This window comes from Crinia signifera, chromosome 9 (genome assembly GCF_055691185.1).
Source record: "Crinia signifera chromosome 9, ASM5569118v1, whole genome shotgun sequence".
NCBI lineage: Eukaryota > Metazoa > Chordata > Amphibia > Anura > Myobatrachidae > Crinia > Crinia signifera.
In genome coordinates this window covers 152,972,951-153,000,220 of record NC_139225.1, presented here as the reverse complement: position 1 = coordinate 153,000,220, position 27,270 = coordinate 152,972,951, and the positions used below count along the sequence as shown (strand labels likewise).

Genomic DNA, 27,270 nt, shown 5'->3' with positions numbered 1-27,270 from the left:
AATTCACAACCCCCCCTTGTGCAATTCACGCCCCCTCCCACGCTTTGCGGACCCTCCCCGCGATTTGCGGACACCTGCGCCCCCTCCCTCCCTTGATTCACGGCACCCCCCGCGCCCCTCCTGCAATTCACGGCACCCCTAAGCCCCTCTTTAGTCCCCCGTATACTCACACATCCCTATCACTACCCAGCTTCCTGCTCTCCTGAACCGTAACTTCCACCACTGGGGAGTCGCTGACGCTGTTTTGCCCACATGCCCCTATCATGCCTCATAGCCCAGCCTCCTGCTCTCATGCACCCTAACTCCCACCCAGTAGGAGGAGACACTGACTCAGGGCCACCATCCTGTACTGTCACGCTGGACCCTCACCCATTGGCAGAAGCTGCACAGTATCTCCCACCCTCCTGTTTAGTCCCCCTTATGCCCACACACCCCTATCACTACCCAGCCTCCTGTTTTCCTGTGTCGTGACCTCCGCCAGTGGGGAGCCGCAGACTCAAAAACACCCTACTATACTATTGCACACACACACCTAAACAACATGCACACACAGCCCCCCCCCCCACACCCACAAATGTCACTGTACCATCCACACTATCAATGTACATCTTACTCTGTAACCGCTTTTTAATTAAACAAAACAATACACACCCCCTTCCAAATCATATACTCTCTATTTAACACATTTCACCTATAACTCAAGTTGCAATACAGGGCATCTTACATACAATTCTAACCATCTTTCTCATATACAAATGTTCACAAATTAAGGGGGCGCAGCCCCTTACGCCGGTGTGAAGAGCGCCCGTAGGGCGCGATGAATCACCTAGTATCTTATATATTTGGCTACATCTGTCACTCAAAGTGTGTCTGACTCTCTAACGCTGGGTGGAGCCTCTGACTCAACATGACTGACTCACATGACAGAGAACCAGCCCAGTGAGCCCACAGACAGTGCCAGACACCCTCTGCCTCCCCATGTTACCCAGCAAAGACACAGCTACTCACCAGACACACCAGGTGAGCGCCCCCTACCGCGATTCGCGCCCCCCCCCCCTGCGTGACCCCCCCATATCATATTCATTCTCATGTGTTGACATGGTCACCAATGAAGTGCCGCACTTATGTCAACATTTAATGTGTTGACCTTTCTGTGTTGATTTTTTCTTGTGGCGATTTGCGGCATACCAGCGAGCCCCTCCCGCAATTCGTGGTACCCCCCCGCGCGACCCCCCCTCCCGCAATTCGTGTCACACCCCCCCCATTCACGGCAAACCCAACGATTAAATGGCACATGCAAAACACTGACACGGCTATGGTCGACAATGAATAAGGTTGACATGAGTTTTTGAAGATTTATTTTTCTTTTTTTGAATGTTTTCATATTCATTCTCATGTGTCGACATGGACACCGATGAAGTGCCACACTTATGTCAACATTTACATGTGTTGAACTTTCTGTGTTGATTTTTTCTTGAGGCAATTTTTTTCCAGTGACAACTATGAACTATGTGCACGTCAACCTAGACATCATCAACCAATTCTTTGTATAATATATAACACCTGTTCTGTTTTACTGTAGGTGTTTTAAGTCAGATCTTTTACTGCTACTATTACTGTTTATGTAAATGCATTCTGAATGACAGCAACATCCTACCATCCTTCTACAAGAATATATAACCAACTAGGTGATTCATCGCGCCCCCCTCCCACGATTCACGTCACCCCCCGCGCACCCCCCCTCCCGCAATTCACAACCCCCCCTTGTGCAATTCACGCCCCCTCCCACGCTTTGCGGACCCTCTCCCACGATTCGGGGACACCTGCACCCCCTCCCTCCCTTGATTCCCGGCACCCCCGTGCCCCTCCCGCAATTCACGGCACCCCTAAGCCCCTCTTTAGTTCCCCGTATACTCACACACCCCTATCACTACCCAGCTTCCTGCTCTCTTGAACCGTAACTTCCATCACTGGGGAGTCGCTGACGCTGTTTTGCCCACATGCCCCTATCATGCCTCATAGCCCAGCCTCCTGCTCTCATGCACCCGAATTCCCACCCAGTAGGAGGAGACATTGACTCAGGGCCACCATCCTGTACTCCTGTACTGCCACGCTGGACCCTCACCCACTGGCAGAAGCTGCACAGTATCTCCCACCCTCCTCTTTAGTCCCCCTTATGCCCACACACCGCTATCAATACCCAGCCTCCTGTTTTCCTGTGTCGTGACCTCCTCCAGGGGAGCAGCTGACTCAGAAACACCCTACTATACTATTGCACACACACACACCTAAACAACATGCACACACAGCCCCCCCCTCCACACCCACAAATGTCACTGTACCATCCACACTATCAATGTACATCTTCTCTGTAACCGCTTTTTAATTAAACAAAACAATACACACCCCCTTCCAAATCATATACTCTCTATTTAACACATTTCACCTATAACTCAAGTTGCAATACAGGCATCTGTCATACAATTCTAACCATCTTTCTCATATACAAATGTTCACAAATTAAGGGGGCGGAGCCCCTTACGACGGCGCGATGAATCACCTAGTGTGTGTGTGTGTGTGTGTGTGTGTATATATATATATATATATATATATATCACACACTACACTGTATATACGAATGACACACACTACTCTGCATATATGCAAACACATGAGTGTCTGCTCGGGGGGAAGTAGGCGGGCAGCTGACATCCGGTGATGTCAGCTGCCTGTCCGTCATGCCTCTTTAGCATGAGAATGCCCAGGGGGAGCACATGGGGGTGTGCAATACTCACCTTGCCCTGTGGTGGTGGGCGGGGGTCCGGCATGCTGAGATAATAGCTATAGGCAGCCGTCTTTAGATGTACAGCCATTTCCCCGATCCTCTCCTTCAGGACCTGGACGGTTCTCCACCTCGTTTGTAGAGCTGGATGCTCAGGCTCCTCAGTTGTTTCCTGGGCCGTGCACTACTGCCCATGCTCTGCACAGGCAAGTGGTGGTGGACGCGAGGAGATGGTCTCTATATTGCTCCCCTGTCCCCTCATCAGGGTCCCCCCTCGGCAGTGTGGTATCGCTGAGAGCGGGCTCCACACAGACACCTCCTGACTCAAAAGCCAGAAGGAATAATTCATGAGCTGGTCGGGAGAATGGGGGCAGCAGAGGCTGAGGGTGGGCTGGAGACTCCCTGTCTGCTGCTCCCTGCAATGCTTTTGGGCCTGTCCCAGCCGTGCAGCCTAATGCTGGTGTCACTGCTGCATGTGTGATCGGGTACAGGGAGAGCGGCCATGGGGCCCTTGTAGCAGTCCTGGCCCCATAGCAGCCGCATCACTTAGCACACGCGGTAGTTACACCACTGATAACACTGTATATACGCAGTTAACAGACTTCAATTTATACTCAACCATCACTTTATACACACTACATGTATATACACACACAACATACAAATCTGCACATACTATACACAGATAACACAATACACCGCAAAAAACTACAACCCTACAACATGCCCAATCAGCTGTGTATGTAATGTAAAGAATGCTAAACACTGCGCTAAAATGGAAAATATTTTTTAATAAAAAATATATATTGATAATATGGGAATATTTGGCAATATAAAGAGATCAATGGCGGATCATAAAATCTGTAGATCGAAAGTAGCCGGCCCCTGTGATGTGATCAGTGAGCGGCTGATTGGTCTGCATATGCTTGGTCAAATATGACGGCACAGTGACCCCTTCCAGGGGGACCCTCTCCCTGCCCAGCTATGCGGCATAGGCTTTCATATGGCGGTAGCTGTGGGGGCTAATATTGAGAATGCATCACATTCTGGGTATTGGAAACCTATGGGGGGGGGGGGGGGGCAGCTGGGTGTGGTAATGGAGGGATCTCAGCAAATATATCCAACTAGGTGATTCATCGCGCCCTACGGGCGCTCTTCACACCGGCGTAGGGGGCTGCGCCCCGTTAATTTGTGAACATTTGTATATGAGAAAGATGGTTAGAATTGTATGACAGATGCCTGTATTGCAACTTGAGTTATAGGTGAAATGTGTTAAATAGAGAGTATATGATTTGGAAGGGGGTGTGTATTGTTTTGTTTAATTAAAAAGCGGTTACAGAGAAGATGTACATTGATAGTGTGGATGGTACAGTGACATTTGTGGGTGTGGAGGGGGGGGCTGTGTGTGCATGTTGTTTAGGTGTGTGTGTGTGCAATAGTATAGTAGGGTGTTTCTGAGTCAGCTGCTCCCCTGGAGGAGGTCACGACACAGGAAAACAGGAGGCTGGGTATTGATAGCGGTGTGTGGGCATAAGGGGGACTAAAGAGGAGGGTGGGAGATACTGTGCAGCTTCTGCCAGTGGGTGAGGGTCCAGCGTGGCAGTACAGGAGTACAGGATGGTGGCCCTGAGTCAATGTCTCCTCCTACTGGGTGGGAATTCGGGTGCATGAGAGCAGGAGGCTGGGCTATGAGGCATGATAGGGGCATGTGGGCAAAACAGCGTCAGCGACTCCCCAGTGATGGAAGTTACGGTTCAAGAGAGCAGGAAGCTGGGTAGTGATAGGGGTGTGTGAGTATACGGGGAACTAAAGAGGGGCTTAGGGGTGCCGTGAATTGCGGGAGGGGCACGGGGGTGCCGGGAATCAAGGGAGGGAGGGGGTGCAGGTGTCCCCGAATCGTGGGAGAGGGTCCGCAAAGCGTGGGAGGGGGCGTGAATTGCACAAGGGGGGGTTGTGAATTGCGGGAGGGGGGGTGCGCGGGGGGTGACGTGAATCGTGGGAGGGGGGCGCGATGAATCACCTAGTTGGTTATATATTCTTAGGGGTGCCGTGAATTGCGGGAGGGGCGCGGGGGTGCCGTGAATCAAGGGAGGGAGGGGGCGCAGGTGTCCGCGAATCGTGGGAGGGGGCGTGAATTGCGCGAGGGGGGGGTTGTGAATTGCGGGAGGGGGGTGCGCGGGGGGTCCGTGAATTGCGGGAGGGGGGCACGGGGCGCGATGAATCACCTAGTTGGTTATATATTCTTGTAGAAGGATGGTAGGATGTTGCTGTCATTCAGAATGCATTTACATAAACAGTAATAGTAGCAGTAAAAGATCTGACTTAAAACACCTACAGTAAAACAGAACAGGTGTTATATATTATACAAAGAATTGGTTGATGATGTCTAGGTTGACGTGCACATAGTTGTCACTGGAAAAAAATTGCTACAAGAAAAAATCAACACAGAAAGGTCAACACATGTAAATGTTGACATAAGTGTGGCACTTCATTGGTGTCCATGTCGACACATGAGAATGAATATGAAAACATTCAAAAAAAGAAAAATAAATCTTCAAAAACTCATGTCAACCTTTTTCATTGTCGACCATAGCCATGTCAGTGTTTTGCATGTGCCATTTAATCGTGGGGATGCCGTGAATGGGGGGGGGAGGGGGAGGGAGGTGGGGGGTGGGTGACGCGAATTGCGGGAGGAGGGATTGCACGGGTGGGGGGTACCACGAATTGCAGGAGGGGGTCGCTGGGGTGCCGCAAATCGCCTCCCCAGCGACCCCCCCCCTCCCTCCCACGAATCGCGCCAACCCCCCGGGCCCCCCCTCCTGCGGTTCGCGGTACCCCTCACCCTGTCATTGCAGCAACCCCCCGCCCCCGCGACCCACCCTCCCACGATTCACGGCACCGACACCCCCCGCGTCAGGTCGACCTTCCTGACACCCCCCTTAAGTCAGGTCGACCTTCCTGCCAGTCGACCTAGTGGGGTCGACCTAATGACTGTAGACCTAACTTCATTCTAATAGATGACCGCATCCTGTCTTTGCTTGGTAACATGGGGAGGCAGAGGGTGTCTGGCACTGTCTGTGGGCTCACTGTGCTGGTTCTCTGTCATGTGAGTCTGTCATGTGAGTCAGAGGCTCCACCCAGCGTAGAGAGTCAGACACACTTTGAGTGACAGATGTAGCCAAATATATAAGAGATAACAATCACCTCCCTCACACACCATATACCCTTACATACTATATACCCAGCATCCCCCTCACCACCACCCTTATATAACATATACCCATTACCTCCCCCAACACCCATTATATACATAAATGCCTACCACCCTCACCTCTTATATACTACTGTATATACCTATCAACCCCATTACCCTTTCCCCTCTCACCCACACACAGTCCCTATGTATTCTATACCTTAACCCCCCACATACACCCATTATATATTTATATCTACCCAGGGAAACTTGGATGGATATAATGACCAATCCGCCCCTGACACTGTAGATCTATCAGGCAGATACAGATCAGACACCCATTATATATTTATATCTACCCAGGGAAACTTCCTGATGGACATAATGACCAATCCGCCCCTGACACTGTAGATCTATCAGGCAGATATAGATCAGACAGCCATTAACACCTGAGAGCTGACCGCAGACCAGACCCCAAAGATTATTCTACAGTATATGTGAGATCAGGGGCAGATTGGGAACTAAAAGTGGCCCTGGAAAAATGTCTCCAAGTGACTTCACGTGAGCTGCACCAAATCAAATGTAGGCGGGGCCAACACCAAAATAGGCGGGATTAATACATCCCTACACCTGGGTTGAAGCCATTGGTTTCATTGTGCTTGGTGGTCTGTTGGCCACCAGACAGTTAAGCTGCTAGGACAAACTTCCACATTTCAAATAATATCCCCGGACAAGGAGACCGACCACAGATCTGAAAGCCACCATCAAGCAGACAAACAACTCATTACCATAATCCCCTAAATATCTCCGTTCTCCCCACTGCTCCCCCAGTTGAGCCCAGAAACACCCCAGAAATTGTTACACCCCCAGATAGCACCCACTCCTGTCCCTTTATCAGATGCCACAATGCATATAGATGGGTGCTCAACTTAGATAAGTATTTGCAGTGTTGGCTGCTCTGTAAACCAGCAAAGATTGTGTATGTGGGAGATGGCAGGGGCGGGGCCAATACTCAGGGCAGGGGGCGGGGCCACTAATCAGGGCAGGGCCAGATCATAACGATAAGTCACTGGATGACAGGCGGTCTCACAGGTGCAGAATCTTCCATATGAGGCCTATGGGCAACCCGACCTAGTGTGAGATCAACACCACCATTATGGTATGCGAAACACCACAACCACAAACTGGACCTCAATTGACTTTGCGGTCAGCCTGAATTTCCGATTTACACTATAGATGCCCATGTTAAAAATGTAACATAGGCTTCTATGGTGGGAATCTGCCATAGATGCACATGTTAAATTCATAACAGGCGCTTCTATGGAGCCACGCACGGCCTTTCAGATGGCTTTTCAGGGAATCCCGGGATTGGCTTCCCTAGCTGAGGGTAGTTCCAGTGACGTCTTCATTCTCTTGGAGGAGCTGCAACTGTAAACACACTTACGTCTCCTCCGTCTGCTGGTGTTGGGTTATGCACTTTGTTCCAAAGTAGGCAATTCATTGGTTAAAAAAGCAAAGAGGACACGATCTACATTGAAGGGATGGTGAGTATAATTATTTTTTCACAGGTACCCTTTTGGAATTCTACTGGAGAAGAGGACAGTAGTAGTGGCACTACAAGTCCCAGCAGGCCCATTAACCCCTTGAGTGGTGAGGTTTTTTTTGCCATGTCAAACCTCAGGGTGGGTTTTTTTAAATGATGGGTGGATCATTTAAATTAATCTTATAATACTTTATTAAGGAATACAATAACAACACCAGAAAATCACGGTTTTTCATACATCTCCTCTGGTTGTTCATTTTCCCATTTTGACCACTGGAAATGGTGTTCGGGTATTTCTGAAGAAATATCATGGAGTGACAGGTCAGAACTCTCCGAGTCGGACAGTTCCTCACAAAATTGATCACTACTGCTGCTGCTATCAGCTTCAAGTTCACTTTCAGGAAGGCTATCATCTTCAGAATCAGAATCACTTTATTGCCAAGTATATCAATGTACAGCATACATAATACACAGGGAATTTGTTTCCGATAACCACTGCTCCCACACAGTGTACATACATAACAGGCCAGTACAAAACAGGATAATTTTAAGGGGAGGGCATCAGGGTTGTATTTAGATTCATGTGCCGAGGTTAGCGCAAAGGGGTGGAATCGCTGACCTTTGACCTTTAGAGTTTATTATTGAAGTAGCTTGGGGAAAAAGCTGTTTCTGTGCCTGGCTGTCCTCGCCAGTTGAGAGCTGTACCGCCTCCCAGATGGCAGCCTCCTGAACAAGTCACGGGCAGGGTGGGAGTGGTCACTGATAATTCTTTCAGCGCATTTTGTAACCATTGACCTATACACGTCCTCAATCGTCGGGAGATCCGATCCTATGATTTTTTCCGCTGCTCTTACAATTCGCTGTAAACTATTTCTGTCATAAGCCGAGGCCGAGCCAGACCAGACTATGATTGAGGTACAGGTCACAGATTGTATAATTGCAGAGTAGAAGAGCATTAGGAGTTCCTGAGGCAGTTTGAACTTCCTGAGTTGACGTAGGAATGTTCTGATTCATAAAAGCGAGGATTTCATCAGCACAAAATGTATTTGTTTTTCTTTTAGCCATTATTCAGCAGCACACTGCAATATTGTAACACTGTGCCTTGGTGTAGAATGATGCATTCAGCTACACACAGCATAAAACCTGTAGAATCTGAGGTAAATCAGTAATTTGCCAAAACCGCCACTAGATGGTGCTCAAAACAAATAAATGCGGTCAGAACACTAATTACAGGACGGAAAGGAGAGCAGCACACACCACTAGGGATGGCCATCAATGGCATTGCCATCGATAGTGCTAAACTATGCAATGGCTGACCATTGATATTTTTACATATCGATGGTCATCCATTGTGTTTGTTTGATTTGGCCTGTGGGCCAATCAAAACATGGGGGCGGGGCTTTGCAGGTGTTGTGGGGGGCGGAGCTAAGCTCAGTGTCCCGACACTGTGAAAAAAAAGCGCAAAACATCGATTTGCTGTTCCATCGATGGAGGGAAACCATCTGGTTCTTCCCCATCGATGGCAAAAGTATTCGACATCGGGCATGAACCATTGATGATTTTGAATCATCGATGGTCGATGGCCATCCCTACACACCATGGAGATCAACCGGGTTAGCCCGTATTGACAGTGCTGCTGAGCCCGGAGATTCTCCGGGCAAACCACTTAAGTGGTTAATGCCCCACATGCTGGGACTTGTGGTTCTCCTAGTCCCATCCTGTGGGGGAGGCTTGTTGGTGCTTGTAGTTCTACCACAAAACCAAATACCTTATTTTATTATTTTTATAACACTGTATTGCCATCAGCCCTGCACCCACTGCCCAGGGGAGCCGGGGATAACCGACGGGCTTGCCCTGGAGGGGGCCTTTATTGGGGGATCCCCACTCCCCAAGCCAGGGTTAACCGGGCCAGGGTGTTCATGCTTTGGCTGGGGGATCTTATGTAAAAATTGACCCCGGCTGTGGCATGCCACCACTGGCTGTTGGAGCTTGGTGCTGGTAATAAAAATATGTGGGACCCCAATATTTTTTGTCCCCCATATTTTTGTAACCAGGACCGGCCCAAGGGCTTGTTATAGAAATACAGGAGAACCCCTGTTTAGTTTGTTCCCTGTGTTTTGGGAGGTAGCACCATCTGAAAGAGCCCAGGGCTGGTTATACTCCTGGGGGGACCCCATGCAGTTTATATTTGTTCTCTATTTGTTACACAGAGAATCCTGCACAGATCTGACAGATCCATGTGATGTTCAGCAAAATGCGGGTGGTAAATGTGGTCTATATTTCATTCGTATTATCTGCTGAATTCTCAATCTAATTCAGTAGTATGAATGATAGTAAATTTGCCGATCAGATAGAACTTTATGGCCATATATGACTGAGTAGCATCGATGGTGTACTCATTCCTACACTCGTATTCAGTTGATCTTGCCGAACATAAATACAGCAAACCAGATGAATTCGGACGAATTTAACATTGAATGGGCACAAATTGCTTCATTCATACCATTCAATTATGGTAAATTTCCCCAATGAGAAGAGTTTTCCTGCTGTTCCCATTCTCTGGAGCAGCAAACTGACAGCAGCATTCGCTCCCATTGACACACGGATCACTGATAACAGAAAGCAGCAGCTGTGGATTTTATCCTTGTTATAATGTCGGGCGACTTTTGTTGTTCCTTATTGACTTTTGCGCACAGAGCGACTCCTCCATGATTGGTCAGAGTGTGAAAGCACTGCTCTGATTGGTATTTGTCCAACTGTAACTGAGGCCCTTTGTATATGGACAAATAAAGGTTCTCGCTGTGTTCCTGTAATTAATGAATGAGTGTCCCCACATCACCCCTCTGATACCATAACACATAGAAAGGACATTTATGTCCCTTATGGCCCAGGTACAGAGCACGGTCCCCCTGAGTTCAGCATTAGTACCTGTGTCACCACATCAGTGACTTGCTCTGAGTATTACCTAGGATAACCTGTGTCAGGAGTATAATGCAGACATCTAAGTGTTAAATAATTTTACTTCAAAATCTAGATGGTGTGACTGATTCACCCCCCCCCCCCCCCCCCCCCCCCCCCACACACACCTCTTCTGTACAATGGTTCCATCCGCCAGTGTCTGTAACTCAGTGTGATTGGTTGTTAACAATCGGAAGGGAAAATGCAGCCACTGAGCTGTCTTCAAAATTACTTCACAGCTGATTGGCTGACAAAATTGTTTGACATTTGGTTTAACCAATCAGTGATGAGCAGCTTCTCCTCAGTGACAGAATATATTTGTGTTCCTCTCCCTATGACTGATCCCCTTATACCTGTTCCTATTGGGTGTTCAGATCATGTGACCTGGTTTCCTCCCAGTAAGTAGCATGTCGCATACATTCTATATTACATGTTACACATGAGATTCCCCACATGCTTACATACATGTTGTCACACACATTGTATATTATGTGACACACGTGATGTCGCCACATTGTATATTATGTTACACACGTGATGTCGCACATCTTGGGTGTCACGTGTTGAATACACAATGACATGACAGCACGTGTACTGCTCCCGTGTAACATGTTCCTGTGCTGTGTGCAGGTCTCCATTCCGTCCAGGTGATGTTTGGCTGTGAGCTGGGAGATGACGGCAGCACCGTGGGGTATCAGCAGTACGGATATGACGGGAGAGACTTCATCCACCTGGACACAGAGAGATGGATCTATATCCCCACCATGCACGAGGCTCAGATCACTGCACAGACATGGAACAGCCCCGATGTACAAAAGGGGGAGAGAGACAAGATTTATCTACAGAATACCTGTATAGAGTCACTGAAGATATATATCACAAATGGGAGAGAGGATCTGGGGAAGAGAGGTGACACCACACATTATATACACTGTATCTATATACCTGTATCACATTTATATTACACCCCATCATACATCCCTATCAGTTATACTGGTCATTTCCTCATGTGTCTCATTACATTATACTATCCTGTACTCAGTGGTGTAACAATGGGACAGAGGATCTGGGGAAGAGAGGTGACACCACACATTATATACACTGTATATACCTGTATCACATTTATATTACACCCATCATACACCCCTATCAGTTATACTGGTCATATCCTCATGTGTCTCATTACATTATACTGTCCTGTACTCAGTGGTGTAACAATGGGAGAGAGGATCTGGGGAAGAGAGGTGACACCACACATTATATACACTGTATCTATATACCTGTATCACATTTATATTACACCCATCATACATCCCTATCAGTTATACTGGTCATATCCTCATGTGTTACATTACATTATACTGTCCTGTACTCAGTGGTGTAACAATGGGAGAGAGGATCTGGGGAAGAGAGGTGACACCACACATTATATACACTATATATACCTGTATCACATTTATATTACACCCATCATACATCCCTATCAGTTATACTTGTCATATCCTCATGTGTCTCATTACATTATACTGTCCTGTACTCAGTGGTGTAACAATGGGAGAGAGGATCTGGGGAAGAGAGGTGACACCACACATTATATACACTGTATATACCTGTATCACATTTATATTACACCCCATCATACATCCCTATCAGTTATACTGGTCATATCCTCATGTGTCTCATTACATTATACTGTCCTGTATTCAGTGGTGTAGCAATGGGAGAGAGGATCTGGGGAAGAGAGGTGACACCACACATTATATACACTGTATCTATATACCTGTATCACATTTATATTACACCCATCATACATCCCTATCAGTTATACTGGTCATTTCCTCATGTGTCTCATTAAATTATACTGTCCTGTACTCAGTGGTGTAACAATGGGAGAGAGGATCTGGGGAAGAGAGGTGACACCACACATTATATACACTGTATCTATATACCTGTATCACATTTATATTACACCCCATCATACATCCCTACCAGTTATACTGGTCATTTCCTCATGTGTCTCATTACATTATACTGTCCTGTACTCAGTGGTGTAACAATGGGAGAGAGGATCTGGGGAAGAGAGGTGACACCACACATTATATACACTGTATCTATATACCTGTATCACATTTATATTACACCCATCATACATCCCTATCAGTTATACTGGTCATATCCTCATGTGTCTCATTACATTATACTGTCCTGTACTCAGTGGTGTAACAATGGGAGAGAGGATCTGGGGAAGAGAGGTGACACCACACATTATATACACTGTATATACCTGTATCACATTTATATTACACCCATCATACATCCCTATCAGTTATACTGGTCATTTCCTCATGTGTCTCATTAAATTATACTGTCCTGTACTCAGTGGTGTAACGATGGGAGAGAGGATCTGGGGAAGAGAGGTAACACCACACATTATATACACTGTATATACCTGTATCACATTTATATTACACCCCATCATACATCCCTACCAGTTATACTGGTCATTTCCTCATGTGTCTCATTACATTATACTGTCCTGTACTCAGTGGTGTAACAATGGGAGAGAGGATCTGGGGAATAGAGGTGACACCACACATTATATACACTGTATATACCTGTATCACATTTATATTACACCCATCATACATCCCTATCAGTTATACTGGTCATATCCTCATGTGTCTCATTACATTATACTGTCCTGTACTCAGTGGTGTAACAATGGGAGATAGGATCTGGGGAAGAGAGGTGACACCACACATTATATACACTGTATCTATATACCTGTATCACATTTATATTACACCCATCATACATCCCTATCAGTTATACTGGTCATATCCTCACGTGTCTCATTACATTATACTGTCCTGTACTCAGTGGTGTAACAATGGGAGAGAGGATCTGGGGAAGAGAGGTGACACCACACATTATATACACTGTATCTATATACCTGTATCACATTTATATTACACCCCATCATACATCCCTATCAGTTATACTGGTCATATCCTCACGTGTCTCATTACATTATACTGTCCTGTACTCAGTGGTGTAACAATGGGAGAGAGGATCTGGGGAAGAGAGATGACATCACACATTATATACACTGTATCTATATACCTGTATCACATTTATATTACACCCCATCATACATCCCTATCAGTTATACTGGTCATATCCTCACGTGTCTCATTACATTATACTGTCCTGTACTCAGTGGTGTAACAATGGGAGAGAGGATCTGGGGAAGAGAGGTGACACCACACATTATATACACTGTATCTATATACCTGTATCACATTTATATTACACCCCATCATACAGCCCTATCAGTTATACTGGTCATTTCCTCATGTGTCTCATTACATTATACTGTCCTGTACTCAGTGGTGTAACAATGGGAGAGAGGATCTGGGGATGAGAGGTGACACCACACATTATATACACTGTATCTATATACCTGTATCACATTTATATTACACCCATCATACATCCCTATCAATTATACTGGTCATATCCTCACGTGTCTCATTACATTATACTGTCCTGTACTCAGTGGTGTAACAATGGGAGAGAGGATCTGGGGAAGAGAGGTGACACCACACATTATATACACTGTATCTATATACCTGTATCACATTTATATTACACCCCATCATACAGCCCTATCAGTTATACTGGTCATATCCTCATATGTCTCATTACATTATACTGTCCTGTACTCAGTGGTGTAACAATGGGAGAGAGGATCTGGGGATGAGAGGTGACACCACACATTATATACACTGTATCTATATACCTGTATCACATTTATATTACACCCATCATACATCCCTATCAATTATACTGGTCATATCCTCACGTGTCTCATTACATTATACTGTCCTGTACTCAGTGGTGTAACAATGGGAGAGAGGATCTGGGGAAGAGAGGTGACACCACACATTATATACACTGTATCTATATACCTGTATCACATTTATATTACACCCATCATACATCCCTATCAGTTATACTGGTCATTTCCTCACGTGTCTCATTACATTATACTGTCCTGTACTCAGTGGTGTAACAATGGGAGAGAGGATCTGGGGAAGAGAGGTGACACCACACATTATATACACTGTATCTATATACCTGTATCACATTTATATTACACCCCATCATACAGCCCTATCAGTTATACTGGTCATATCCTCATATGTCTCATTACATTATACTGTCCTGTACTCAGTGGTGTAACAATGGGAGAGAGGATCTGGGGATGAGAGGTGACACCACACATTATATACACTGTATCTATATACCTGTATCACATTTATATTACACCCATCATACATCCCTATCAATTATACTGGTCATATCCTCACGTGTCTCATTACATTATACTGTCCTGTACTCAGTGGTGTAACAATGGGAGAGAGGATCTGGGGAAGAGAGGTGACACCACACATTATATACACTGTATCTATATACCTGTATCACATTTATATTACACCCATCATACATCCCTATCAGTTATACTGGTCATTTCCTCATGTGTCTCATTACATTATACTGTCCTGTACTCAGTGATGTAACAATGGGAGAGAGGATCTGGGGAAGAGAGGTGACATCACACATTATATACACTGTATATACCTGTATCACATTTATATTACACCCCATCAAACATCCCTATCAGTTATACTGGTTATATCCTCATGTGTCTCATTACATTATACTGTCCTGTACTCAGTGGTGTAAGAATGGGAGAGAGGATCTGGGGAAGAGAGGTGACACCACACATTATATACACTGTATATACCTGTATCACATTTATATTACACCCCATCATACATCCCTATCAGTTATACTGGTCATATCCTCATGTGTCTCATTACATTATACTGTCCTGTACTCAGTGGTGTAACAATGGGAGAGAGGATCTGGGGAAGAGAGGTGACACCACACATTATATACACTGTATCTATATACCTGTATCACATTTATATTACACCCATCATACATCCCTATCAGTTATACTGGTCATTTCCTCATGTGTCTCATTACATTATACTGTCCTGTACTCAGTGATGTAACAATGGGAGAGAGGATCTGGAGAAGAGAGGTGACACCACACATTATATACACTGTATATACCTGTATCACATTTATATTACACCCATCATACATCCCTATCAGTTATACTGGTCATATCCTCATGTGTCTCATTACATTATACTGTCCTGTACTCAGTGGTGTAACAATGGGAGAGAGGATCTGGGGAAGAGAGGTGACATCACACATTATATACACTGTATATACCTGTATCACATTTATATTACACCCATCATACATCCCTATCAGTTATACTGGTCATATCCTCATATGTCTCATTACATTATACTGTCCTGTACTCAGTGGTGTAACAATGGGAGAGAGGATCTGGGGATGAGAGGTGACACCACACATTATATACACTGTATCTATATACCTGTATCACATTTATATTACACCCATCATACATCCCTATCAGTTATACTGGTCATTTCCTCATGTGTCTCATTACATTATACTGTCCTGTACTCAGTGGTGTAACAATGGGAGAGAGGATCTGGGGAAGAGAGGTGACACCACACATTATATACACTGTATCTATATACCTGTATCACATTTATATTACACCCCATCATACATCCCTATCAGTTATACTGGTCATATCCTCATGTGTCTCATTACATTATACTGTCCTGTACTCAGTGGTATAACAATGGGAGAGAGGATCTGGGGAAGAGAGGTGACACCACACATTATATACACTGTATATACCTGTATCACATTTATATTACACCCATCATACATCCCTATCAGTTATACTGGTCATTTCCTCATGTGTCTCATTAAATTATACTGTCCTGTACTCAGTGGTGTAACGATGGGAGAGAGGATCTGGGGAAGAGAGGTAACACCACACATTATATACACTGTATATACCTGTATCACATTTATATTACACCCCATCATACATCCCTACCAGTTATACTGGTCATTTCCTCATGTGTCTCATTACATTATACTGTCCTGTACTCAGTGGTGTAACAATGGGAGAGAGGATCTGGGGAATAGAGGTGACACCACACATTATATACACTGTATATACCTGTATCACATTTATATTACACCCATCATACATCCCTATCAGTTATACTGGTCATATCCTCATGTGTCTCATTACATTATACTGTCCTGTACTCAGTGGTGTAACAATGGGAGATAGGATCTGGGGAAGAGAGGTGACACCACACATTATATACACTGTATCTATATACCTGTATCACATTTATATTACACCCATCATACATCCCTATCAGTTATACTGGTCATATCCTCACGTGTCTCATTACATTATACTGTCCTGTACTCAGTGGTGTAACAATGGGAGAGAGGATCTGGGGAAGAGAGGTGACACCACACATTATATACACTGTATCTATATACCTGTATCACATTTATATTACACCCCATCATACATCCCTATCAGTTATACTGGTCATATCCTCATGTGTCTCATTACATTATACTGTCCTGTACTCAGTGGTGTAACAATGGGAGAGAGGATCTGGGGAAGAGAGGTGACACCACACATTATATACACTGTATCTATATACCTGTATCACATTTATATTACACCCCATCATACGGCCCTATCAGTTATACTGGTCATTTCCTCATGTGTCTCATTACATTATACTGTCCTGTACTCAGTGGTGTAACAATGGGAGAGAGGATCTGGGGATGAGAGGTGACACCACACATTATATACACTGTATCTATATACCTGTATCACATTTATATTACACCCATCATACATCCCTATCAGTTATACTGGTCATATCCTCATATGTCTCATTACATTATACTGTCCTGTACTCAGTGGTGTAACAATGGGAGAGAGGATCTGGGGATGAGAGGTGACACCACACATTATATACACTGTATCTATATACCTGTATCACATTTATATTACACCCATCATACATCCCTATCAATTATACTGGTCATATCCTCACGTGTCTCATTACATTATACTGTCCTGTACTCAGTGGTGTAACAATGGGAGAGAGGATCTGGGGAAGAGAGGTGACACCACACATTATATACACTGTATCTATATACCTGTATCACATTTATATTACACCCATCATACATCCCTATCAGTTATACTGGTCATTTCCTCATGTGTCTCATTACATTATACTGTCCTGTACTCAGTGATGTAACAATGGGAGAGAGGATCTGGGGAAGAGAGGTGACATCACACATTATATACACTGTATATACCTGTATCACATTTATATTACACCCCATCAAACATCCCTATCAATTATACTGGTTATATCCTCATGTGTCTCATTACATTATACTGTCCTGTACTCAGTGGTGTAACAATGGGAGAGAGGATCTGGGGAAGAGAGGTGACACCACACATTATATACACTGTATCTATATACCTGTATCACATTTATATTACACCCCATCATACATCCATATCAGTTATACTGGTCATATCCTCATGTGTCTCATTACATTATACTGTCCTGTACTCAGTGGTGTAACAATGGGAGAGAGGATCTGGGGAAGAGAGGTGACACCACACATTATATACACTGTATCTATATACCTGTATCACATTTATATTACACCCATCATACATCCCTATCAGTTATACTGGTCATTTCCTCATGTGTCTCATTACATTATACTGTCCTGTACTCAGTGATGTAACAATGGGAGAGAGGATCTGGAGAAGAGAGGTGACACCACACATTATATACACTGTATATACCTGTATCACATTTATATTACACCCATCATACATCCCTATCAGTTATACTGGTCATATCCTCATGTGTCTCATTACATTATACTGTCCTGTACTCAGTGGTGTAACAATGGGAGAGAGGATCTGGCGAAGAGAGGTGACACCACACATTATATACACTGTATATACCTGTATCACATTTATATTACACCCATCATACATCCCTATCAGTTATACTGGTCATATCCTCATATGTCTCATTACATTATACTGTCCTGTACTCAGTGGTGTAACAATGGGAGAGAGGATCTGGGGATGAGAGGTGACACCACACATTATATACACTGTATCTATATACCTGTATCACATTTATATTACACCCATCATACATCCCTATCAGTTATACTGGTCATTTCCTCATGTGTCTCATTACATTATACTGTCCTGTACTCAGTGGTGTAAGAATGGGAGAGAGGATCTGGGGAAGAGAGGTGACACCACACATTATATACACTGTATATACCTTTATCACATTTATATTACACCCCATCATACATCCCTATCAGTTATACTGGTCATATCCTCATGTGTCTCATTACATTATACTGTCCTGTACTCAGTGGTGTAACAATGGGAGAGAGGATCTGGGGAAGAGAGGTGACACCACACATTATATACACTGTATCTATATACCTGTATCACATTTATATTACACCCATCATACATCCCTATCAGTTATACTGGTCATTTCCTCATGTGTCTCATTACATTATACTGTCCTGTACTCAGTGGTGTAACAATGGGAGAGAGGATCTGGGGAAGAGAGGTGACACCACACATTATATACACTGTATATACCTGTATCACATTTATATTACACCCATCATACATCCCTATCAGTTATACTGGTCATATCCTCATGTGTCTCATTACATTATACTGTCCTGTACTCAGTGGTGTAACAATGGGAGAGAGGATCTGGGGAAGAGAGGTGACACCACACATTATATACACTGTATCTATATACCTGTATCACATTTATATTACACCCATCATACATCCCTATCAGTTATACTGGTCATTTCCTCATGTGTCTCATTACATTATACTGTCCTGTACTCAGTGGTGTAAGAATGGGAGAGAGGATCTGGGGAAGAGAGGTGACACCACACATTATATACACTGTATCTATATACCTGTATCACATTTATATTACACCCATCATACATCCCTATCAGTTATACTGGTCATATCCTCACGTGTCTCATTACATTATATTGTCCTGTACTCAGTGGTGTCACAATGGGAGAAAGGATCTGGGGAAGAGAGGTGACACCACACATTATATACACTGTATATACCTGTATCACATTTATATTACACCCCATCATACATCCCTATCAGTTATACTGGTCATATCCTCATGTGTCTCATTACATTATACTGTCCTGAACTCAGTGATGTAACAATGGGAGAGAGGATCTGGGGAAGAGAGGTGACACCACACATTATATACACTGTATCTATATACCTGTATCACATTTATATTACACCCATCATACATCCCTATCAGTTATACTGGTTATTTCCTCATGTGTCTCATTACATTATACTGTCCTGTACTCAGTGGTGTAACAATGGGAGAGAGGATCTGGGGAAGAGAGGTGACACCACACATTATATACACTGTATATACATGTATCACATTTATATTACACCCATCATACATCCCCATCAGTTATACTGGTCATATCCTCATGTGTCTCATTACATTATACTGTCCTGTACTCAATGATGTAACAATGGGAGAGAGGATCTGGGGAAGAGAGATGACACCACACATTATATATACACTGTATCTATATACCTGTAGCACATTTATATTACACCCCATCATACATCCCTATCAGTTATACTGGTCATATCCTCATGTGTCTCATTACATTATACTGTCCTGTACTCAGTGGTGTAACAATGGGAGAGAGGATCTGGGGAAGAGAGGTGACACCACACATTATATACACTGTATCTATATACCTGTATCACATTTATATTACACCCATCATACATCCCTATCAGTTATACTGGTCATATCCTCATGTGTCTCATTACATTATACTGTCCTGTACTCAGTGGTGTAACACTGGGAGAGAGGATCTGGGGTAGAGAGGTGACACCACACATTATATACACTGTATATACCAGTATCACATTTATATTACACCCATCATACATCCCTATCAGTTATACTGGTCATTTCCTCATGTGTCTCATTACATTATACTGTCCTGTACTCAGTGGTGTAACAATGGGAGAGAGGATCTGGGGAAGAGAGGTGACACCACACATTATATACACTGTATCTATATACCAGTATCACATTTATATTACACCCATCATACATCCCTATCAGTTATACTGGTCATATCCTCATGTGTCTCATTACATTATACTGTCCTGTACTCAGTGGTGTAACAATGGGAGAGAGGATCTGGGGAAGAGAGGTGACATCACACATTATATACACTGTATATACCTGTATCACATTTATATTACACCCATCATACATCCCTATCAGTTATACTGGTCATTTCCTCATGTGTCTCATTACATTATACTGTCCTGTACTCAGTGATGTAACAATGGGAGAGAGGATCTGGGGAAGAGAGGTGACATCACACATTATATACACTGTATATACCTGTATCACATTTATATTACACCCCATCAAACATCCCTATCAGTTATACTGGTCATATCCTCATGTGTCTCATTACATTATACTGTCCTGTACTCAGTGGTGTAACAATGGGAGAGAGGATCTGGGGAAGAGAGGTGACACCACACATTATATACACTGTATATACCTGTATCACATTTATATTACACCCATCATACATCCCTATCAGTTATACTGGTCATATCCTCATGTGTCTCATTACATTATACTGTCCTGTACTCAGTGGTGTAAGAATGGGAGAGAGGATCTGGGGAAGAGAGGTGACACCACACATTATATACACTGTATATACCTGTATCACATTTATATTACACCCCATCATACATCCCTATCAGTTATACTGGTCATATCCTCATGTGTCTCATTACATTATACTGTCCTGTACTCAGTGGTGTAACAATGGGAGAGAGGATCTGGGGAAGAGAGGTGACACCACACATTATATACACTGTATCTATATACCTGTATCACATTTATATTACACCCCATCATACATCCCTATCAGTTATACTGGTCATATCCTCATGTGTCTCATTACATTATACTGTCCTGTACTCAGTGGTGTAACACTGGGAGAGAGGATCTGGGGTAGAGAGGTGACACCACACATTATATACACTGTATATACCAGTATCACATTTATATTACACCCATCATACATCCCTATCAGTTATACTGGTCATTTCCTCATGTGTCTCATTACATTATACTGTCCTGTACTCAGTGGTGTAACAATGGGAGAGAGGATCTGGGGAAGAGAGGTGACATCACACATTATATACACTGTATATACCTGTATCACATTTATATTACACCCATCATACATCCCTATCAGTTATACTGGTCATTTCCTCATGTGTCTCATTACATTATACTGTCCTGTACTCAGTGGTGTGACAATGGGAGAGAGGATCTGGGGAAGAGAGGTGACACCACACATTATATACACTGTATCTATATACCTGTATCACATTTATATTACACCCCATCATACATCCCTATCAGTTATACTGGTCATATCCTCATGTGTCTCATTACATTATACTGTCCTGTACTCAGTGGTGTAACACTGGGAGAGAGGATCTGGGGTAGAGAGGTGACACCACACATTATATACACTGTATATACCTGTATCACATTTATATTACACCCATCATACATCCCTATCAGTTATACTGGTCATTTCCTCATGTGTCTCATTACATTATACTGTCCTGTACTCAGTGGTGTAACAATGGGAGAGAGGATCTGGGGAAGAGAGGTGACACCACACATTATATACACTGTATATACCTGTATCACATTTATATTACACCCCATCATACATCCCTATCAGTTATACTGGTCATATCCTCATGTGTCTCATTACATTATACTGTCCTGTACTCAGTGGTGTAACAATGGGAGAGAGGATCTGGGGAAGAGAGGTGACACCACACATTATATACACTGTATATACCTGTATCACATTTATATTACACCCATCATACATCCCTATCAGTTATACTGGTCATTTCCTCATGTGTCTCATTACATTATACTGTCCTGTACTCAGTGGTGTAACAATGGGAGAGAGGATCTGGGGAAGAGAGGTGACACCACACATTATATACACTGTATCTATATACCTGTATCACATTTATATTACACCCCATCATACATCCCTATCAGTTATACTGGTCATTTCCTCATGTGTCTCATTACATTATACTGTCCTGTACTCAGTGGTGTAACAATGGGAGAGAGGATCTGGGGAAGAGAGGTGACACCACACATTATATACACTGTATCTATATACCTGTATCACATTTATATTACACCCCATCATACATCCCTATCAGTTATACTGGTCATTTCCTCATGTGTCTCATTACATTATACTGTCCTGTACTCAGTGGTGTAACAATGGGAGAGGGGATCTGGGGAGGAGAGGGGACACCACACATTATATACACTGTATATGCATGTATCACATTTATATTACACCCATCATACATCCCTAGCAGTTATACTGGTCATTTCCTCATGTGTCTCATTACATTATACTGTCCTGTACTCAGTGGTGTAACAATGGGAGAGGGGATCTGGGGAGGAGAGGGGACACCACACATTATATACACTGTATATACCTGTATCACATTTATATTACACCCATCATACATCCCTATCAGTTATACTGGTCATATCCTCATGTGTCTCATTACATTATACTGTCCTGTACTCAGTGGTGTAACAATGGGAGAAAGGATCTGGGGAAGAGAGGTGACACCACACATTATATACACTGTATATGCATGTATCACATTTATATTACACCCATCATACATCCCTAGCAGTTATACTGGTCATTTCCTCATGTGTCTCATTACATTATACTGTCCTGTACTCAGTGGTGTAACAATGGGAGAGGGGATCTGGGGAGGAGAGGGGACACCACACATTATATACACTGTATATACCTGTATCACATTTATATTACACCCATCATACATCCCTATCAGTTATACTGGTCATATCCTCATGTGTCTCATTACATTATACTGTCCTGTACTCAGTGGTGTAACAATGGGAGAGAGGATCTGGGGAAGAGAGGTGACACCACACATTATATACACTGTATATACCTGTATCACATTTATATTACACCACATCATATATCCCTATCAGTTATACTGGTCATATCCTCATGTGTCTCATTACATTATACTGTCCTGTACTCAGTGGTGTAACAATGGGAGAGAGGATCTGGGGAAGAGAGGTGACACCACACATTATATACACTGTATCTATATACCTGTATCACATTTATATTACACCCATCATACATCCCTATCAGTTATACTGGTCATATCCTCATGTGTCTCATTACATTATACTGTCCTGTACTCAGTGGTGTAACAATGGGAGAGAGGATCTGGGGAAGAGAGGTGACACCACACATTATATACACTGTATATACCTGTATAACATTTATATTACACCCCATCATACATCCCTATCAGTTATACTGGTCATTTCCTCATGTGTCTCATTACATTATACTGTCCTGTACTCAGTGGTGTAACAATGGGAGAGAGGATCTGGGGAAGAGAGGTGACACCACACATTATATACACTGTATATACCTGTATCACATTTATATTACACCCATCATACATCCCTATCAGTTATACTGGTCATATCCTCATGTGTCTCCTTACATTATACTGTACTGTACTCAGTGATGTAACAATGGGAGAGAGGATCTGGGGAAGAGAGGTGACACCACACATTATATACACTGTATATACCTGTATCACATTTATATTACACCCCATCATACATCCCTATCAGTTATACTGGTCATATCCTCATGTGTCTCATTACATTATACTGTCCTGTACTCAGTGGTGTAACAATGGGAGAGGGGATCTGGGGAAGAGAGGTGACACCACACATTATATACACTGTATATACCTGTATCACATTTATATTACACCTATCATACATCCCTATCAGTTATACTGGTCATTTCCTCATGTGTCTCATTACATTATACTGTCCTGTACTCAGTGGTGTAACAATGGGAGAGAGGATCTGGGGAAGAGAGGTGACACCACACATTATATACACTGTATATACCTGTATCACATTTATATTACACCCATCATACATCCCTATCAGTTATACTGGTCATATCCTCATGTGTCTCATTACATTATACTGTCCTGTACTCAGTGGTGTAACAATGGGAGAGAGGATCTGGGGAAGAGAGGTGACACCACACATTATATACACTGTATCTATATACCTGTATCACATTTATATTACACCCATCATACATCCCTATCAGTTATACTGGTCATATCCTCATGTGTCTCATTACATTATATTATCCTGTACTCAGTGGTGTAACAATGGGAGAGAGGATCTGGGGAAGAGAGGTGACACCACACATTATATACACTGTATATACCTGTATCACATTTATATTACACCCATCATACATCCCTATCAGTTATACTGGTCATTTCCTCATGTGTCTCATTACATTATACTGTCCTGTACTCAGTGGTGTAACAATGGGAGAGAGGATCTGGGGAAGAGAGGTGACACCACACATTATATACACTGTATATCCCTGTATCACATTTATATTACACCCCATCATACATCCCTATCAGTTATACTGGTCATTACCTCATGTGTCTCATTACATTATACTGTCCTGTACTCAGTGATGTAACAATGGGAGAGAGGATCTGGGGAAGAGAGGTGACACCACACATTATATACACTGTATATCCCTGTATCACATTTATATTACACCCATCATACATCCCTATCAGTTATACTGGTCATATCCTCATGTGTCTCATTACATTATACTGTCCTGTACTCAGTGGTGTAACAATGGGAGAGAGGATCTGGGGAAGAGAGGTGACACCACACATTATATACACTGTATATCCCTGTATCACATTTATGTTACACCCATCATACATCCCTATCAGTTATACTGGTCATTTCCTCATGTGTCTCATTACATTATACCAGGGGTGTCCAAAAGGGATTGGCCCTGTACTGACCAGTCTGGGGCCGGTGTTCTCTATATCAGGGGCCCCTTACATATAACATCAGGCCATGAATGACTGCACTATAAGTAGGGCTATTACCCATCCTCATAGTGGGATTGGCCCTGTGCTGACCAGTCTGGGGCTGGTGTTCCCTATATCAGGGGCCCCTTACATCACATATATGAAGTATCCCTCTGATGTAGGAATAAGGTATCACAGTGTCTGCAGTATCTACTTGCTGTGATTGCTCCATTCCTGCCAATCCCACACCCCCCATACTGTATGTCCCTGTGGGGGATTAGTTGCTGCCAGATGTAGTAATACCATGAATGCTGCTGTACACTGTCCCCGCTGCTACTGCAATCCTCAGATTATAGTAGCCCATTGTAGCCTATGGGCTGCACTTCTTGGACCCCACCACTGGACATTGTTGCTGTGCATGGTGGTAACACTGACTGCACATGTGCAGAGGCCCGGACACCACACTGAGCACATCTCAGGGATGGTCTCCTTACACAGCCCCTGTCCCTGCCGGTGTCGGGTCATCCATACTCCCAATATTACTGCATTCTGCAATGTGATCCTGGGAGGCCAATATCACCCCTACATCACATTAGAGATGTGATCATTGGTAACTGGGCCTCTATGTGAGAATAGTGTACAATATACAAATTATTAGTGTTATTCCTGTGCAGTACATGTGACAGTGGGTGTGCTGGTACTTGTAGTGACAAATTTTTCTCTCCTCCTCAGTTGCCCCAGAGGTGAAGGTCACAGGTCACAGGTCAGGCGAGGTCACAAAGCTTCACTGTCAGGTGTACGGGTTTCACCCCCGAGCTGTGGATGTGAAGTGGATGAGGGATGAGCAGGACGAGGTTCTGTCTGATGAGGCCAGTCGGATCCTCCCCCATCCTGACGGGACCTATCAGAAAAGAGTCACTGTGGAAGTGCCGGCCGGGGAGGAGGAGCGTTACTCCTGCCATGTGGAGCACAGCAGCCTGGAGAAGATACTCAGCGTGAAGTGGGGTGAGTGTCATGTGTATTAGGGATGTCACATATAGCTGCCTCAGGACTATGGTCATTGTGGTGTCACACAGTGCCTCAGGACTATGGTCAGTGTGGTGTCACACAGTGCCTCAGGACTATGGTCAGTGTGGTGTCACACAGTGCCTCAGGACTATGGTCAGTGTGGTGTCACGTGGTGCCTCAGGACTATGGTCAGTGTGGTGTCACGTGGTGCCTCAGGACTAAGGTCAGTGTGGTGTCACGCGGTGTCTCAGGACTATGGTCAGTGTAATGTCTCCTGGTGCCTCAGGACTATGGTCAGTGTAGTGTCACAGGGTGCCTCAGGACTATGGTCAGTGTAGTGTCACAGGGTGCCTCAGGACTATGGTCAGTGTAGTGTCTCCCGGTGCTTCAGGACTATGGTCAGTGTAGTGTCTCCTGGTGACTCAGGACTTGGGTAAGAGTAAATTGTGGGATGTATAACATGGGCACAGTATGACCAATAACCATATTCTCCTTTGTGTTTCTCTCAGAGCCTAGGAGTGGCCCCTCAGTCGGGGTGATCATTGGTGCGGCCATCGGAGGCCTTGCTGTTCTCGCACTGGTCATTGCTGCAGTTCTTATATACAAGAGTAAGTGTCACAGTTACAGCGCTGTTACTATGTCATGCTGGATTATTTCTCATG

At 43.9% G+C, this 27,270-nt stretch overlaps 1 protein-coding gene across 1 annotated transcript in view; it reads left to right on the top strand.

The window, feature by feature from the left end:
- The window catches only part of LOC146036345 (popy Class I histocompatibility antigen, A-1 alpha chain-like), a 68,595-nt gene that overhangs the window by 17,537 nt on the left and 23,788 nt on the right, over positions 1-27,270 (top strand). Inside the window, exons 3-5 of the mRNA XM_083160302.1 lie at positions 11,107-11,385; positions 26,333-26,605; positions 27,118-27,216. Coding sequence (XP_083016428.1) covers positions 11,107-11,385; positions 26,333-26,605; positions 27,118-27,216 — 651 coding nt within the window. The remainder of the gene's footprint in view (positions 1-11,106; positions 11,386-26,332; positions 26,606-27,117; positions 27,217-27,270) is intronic.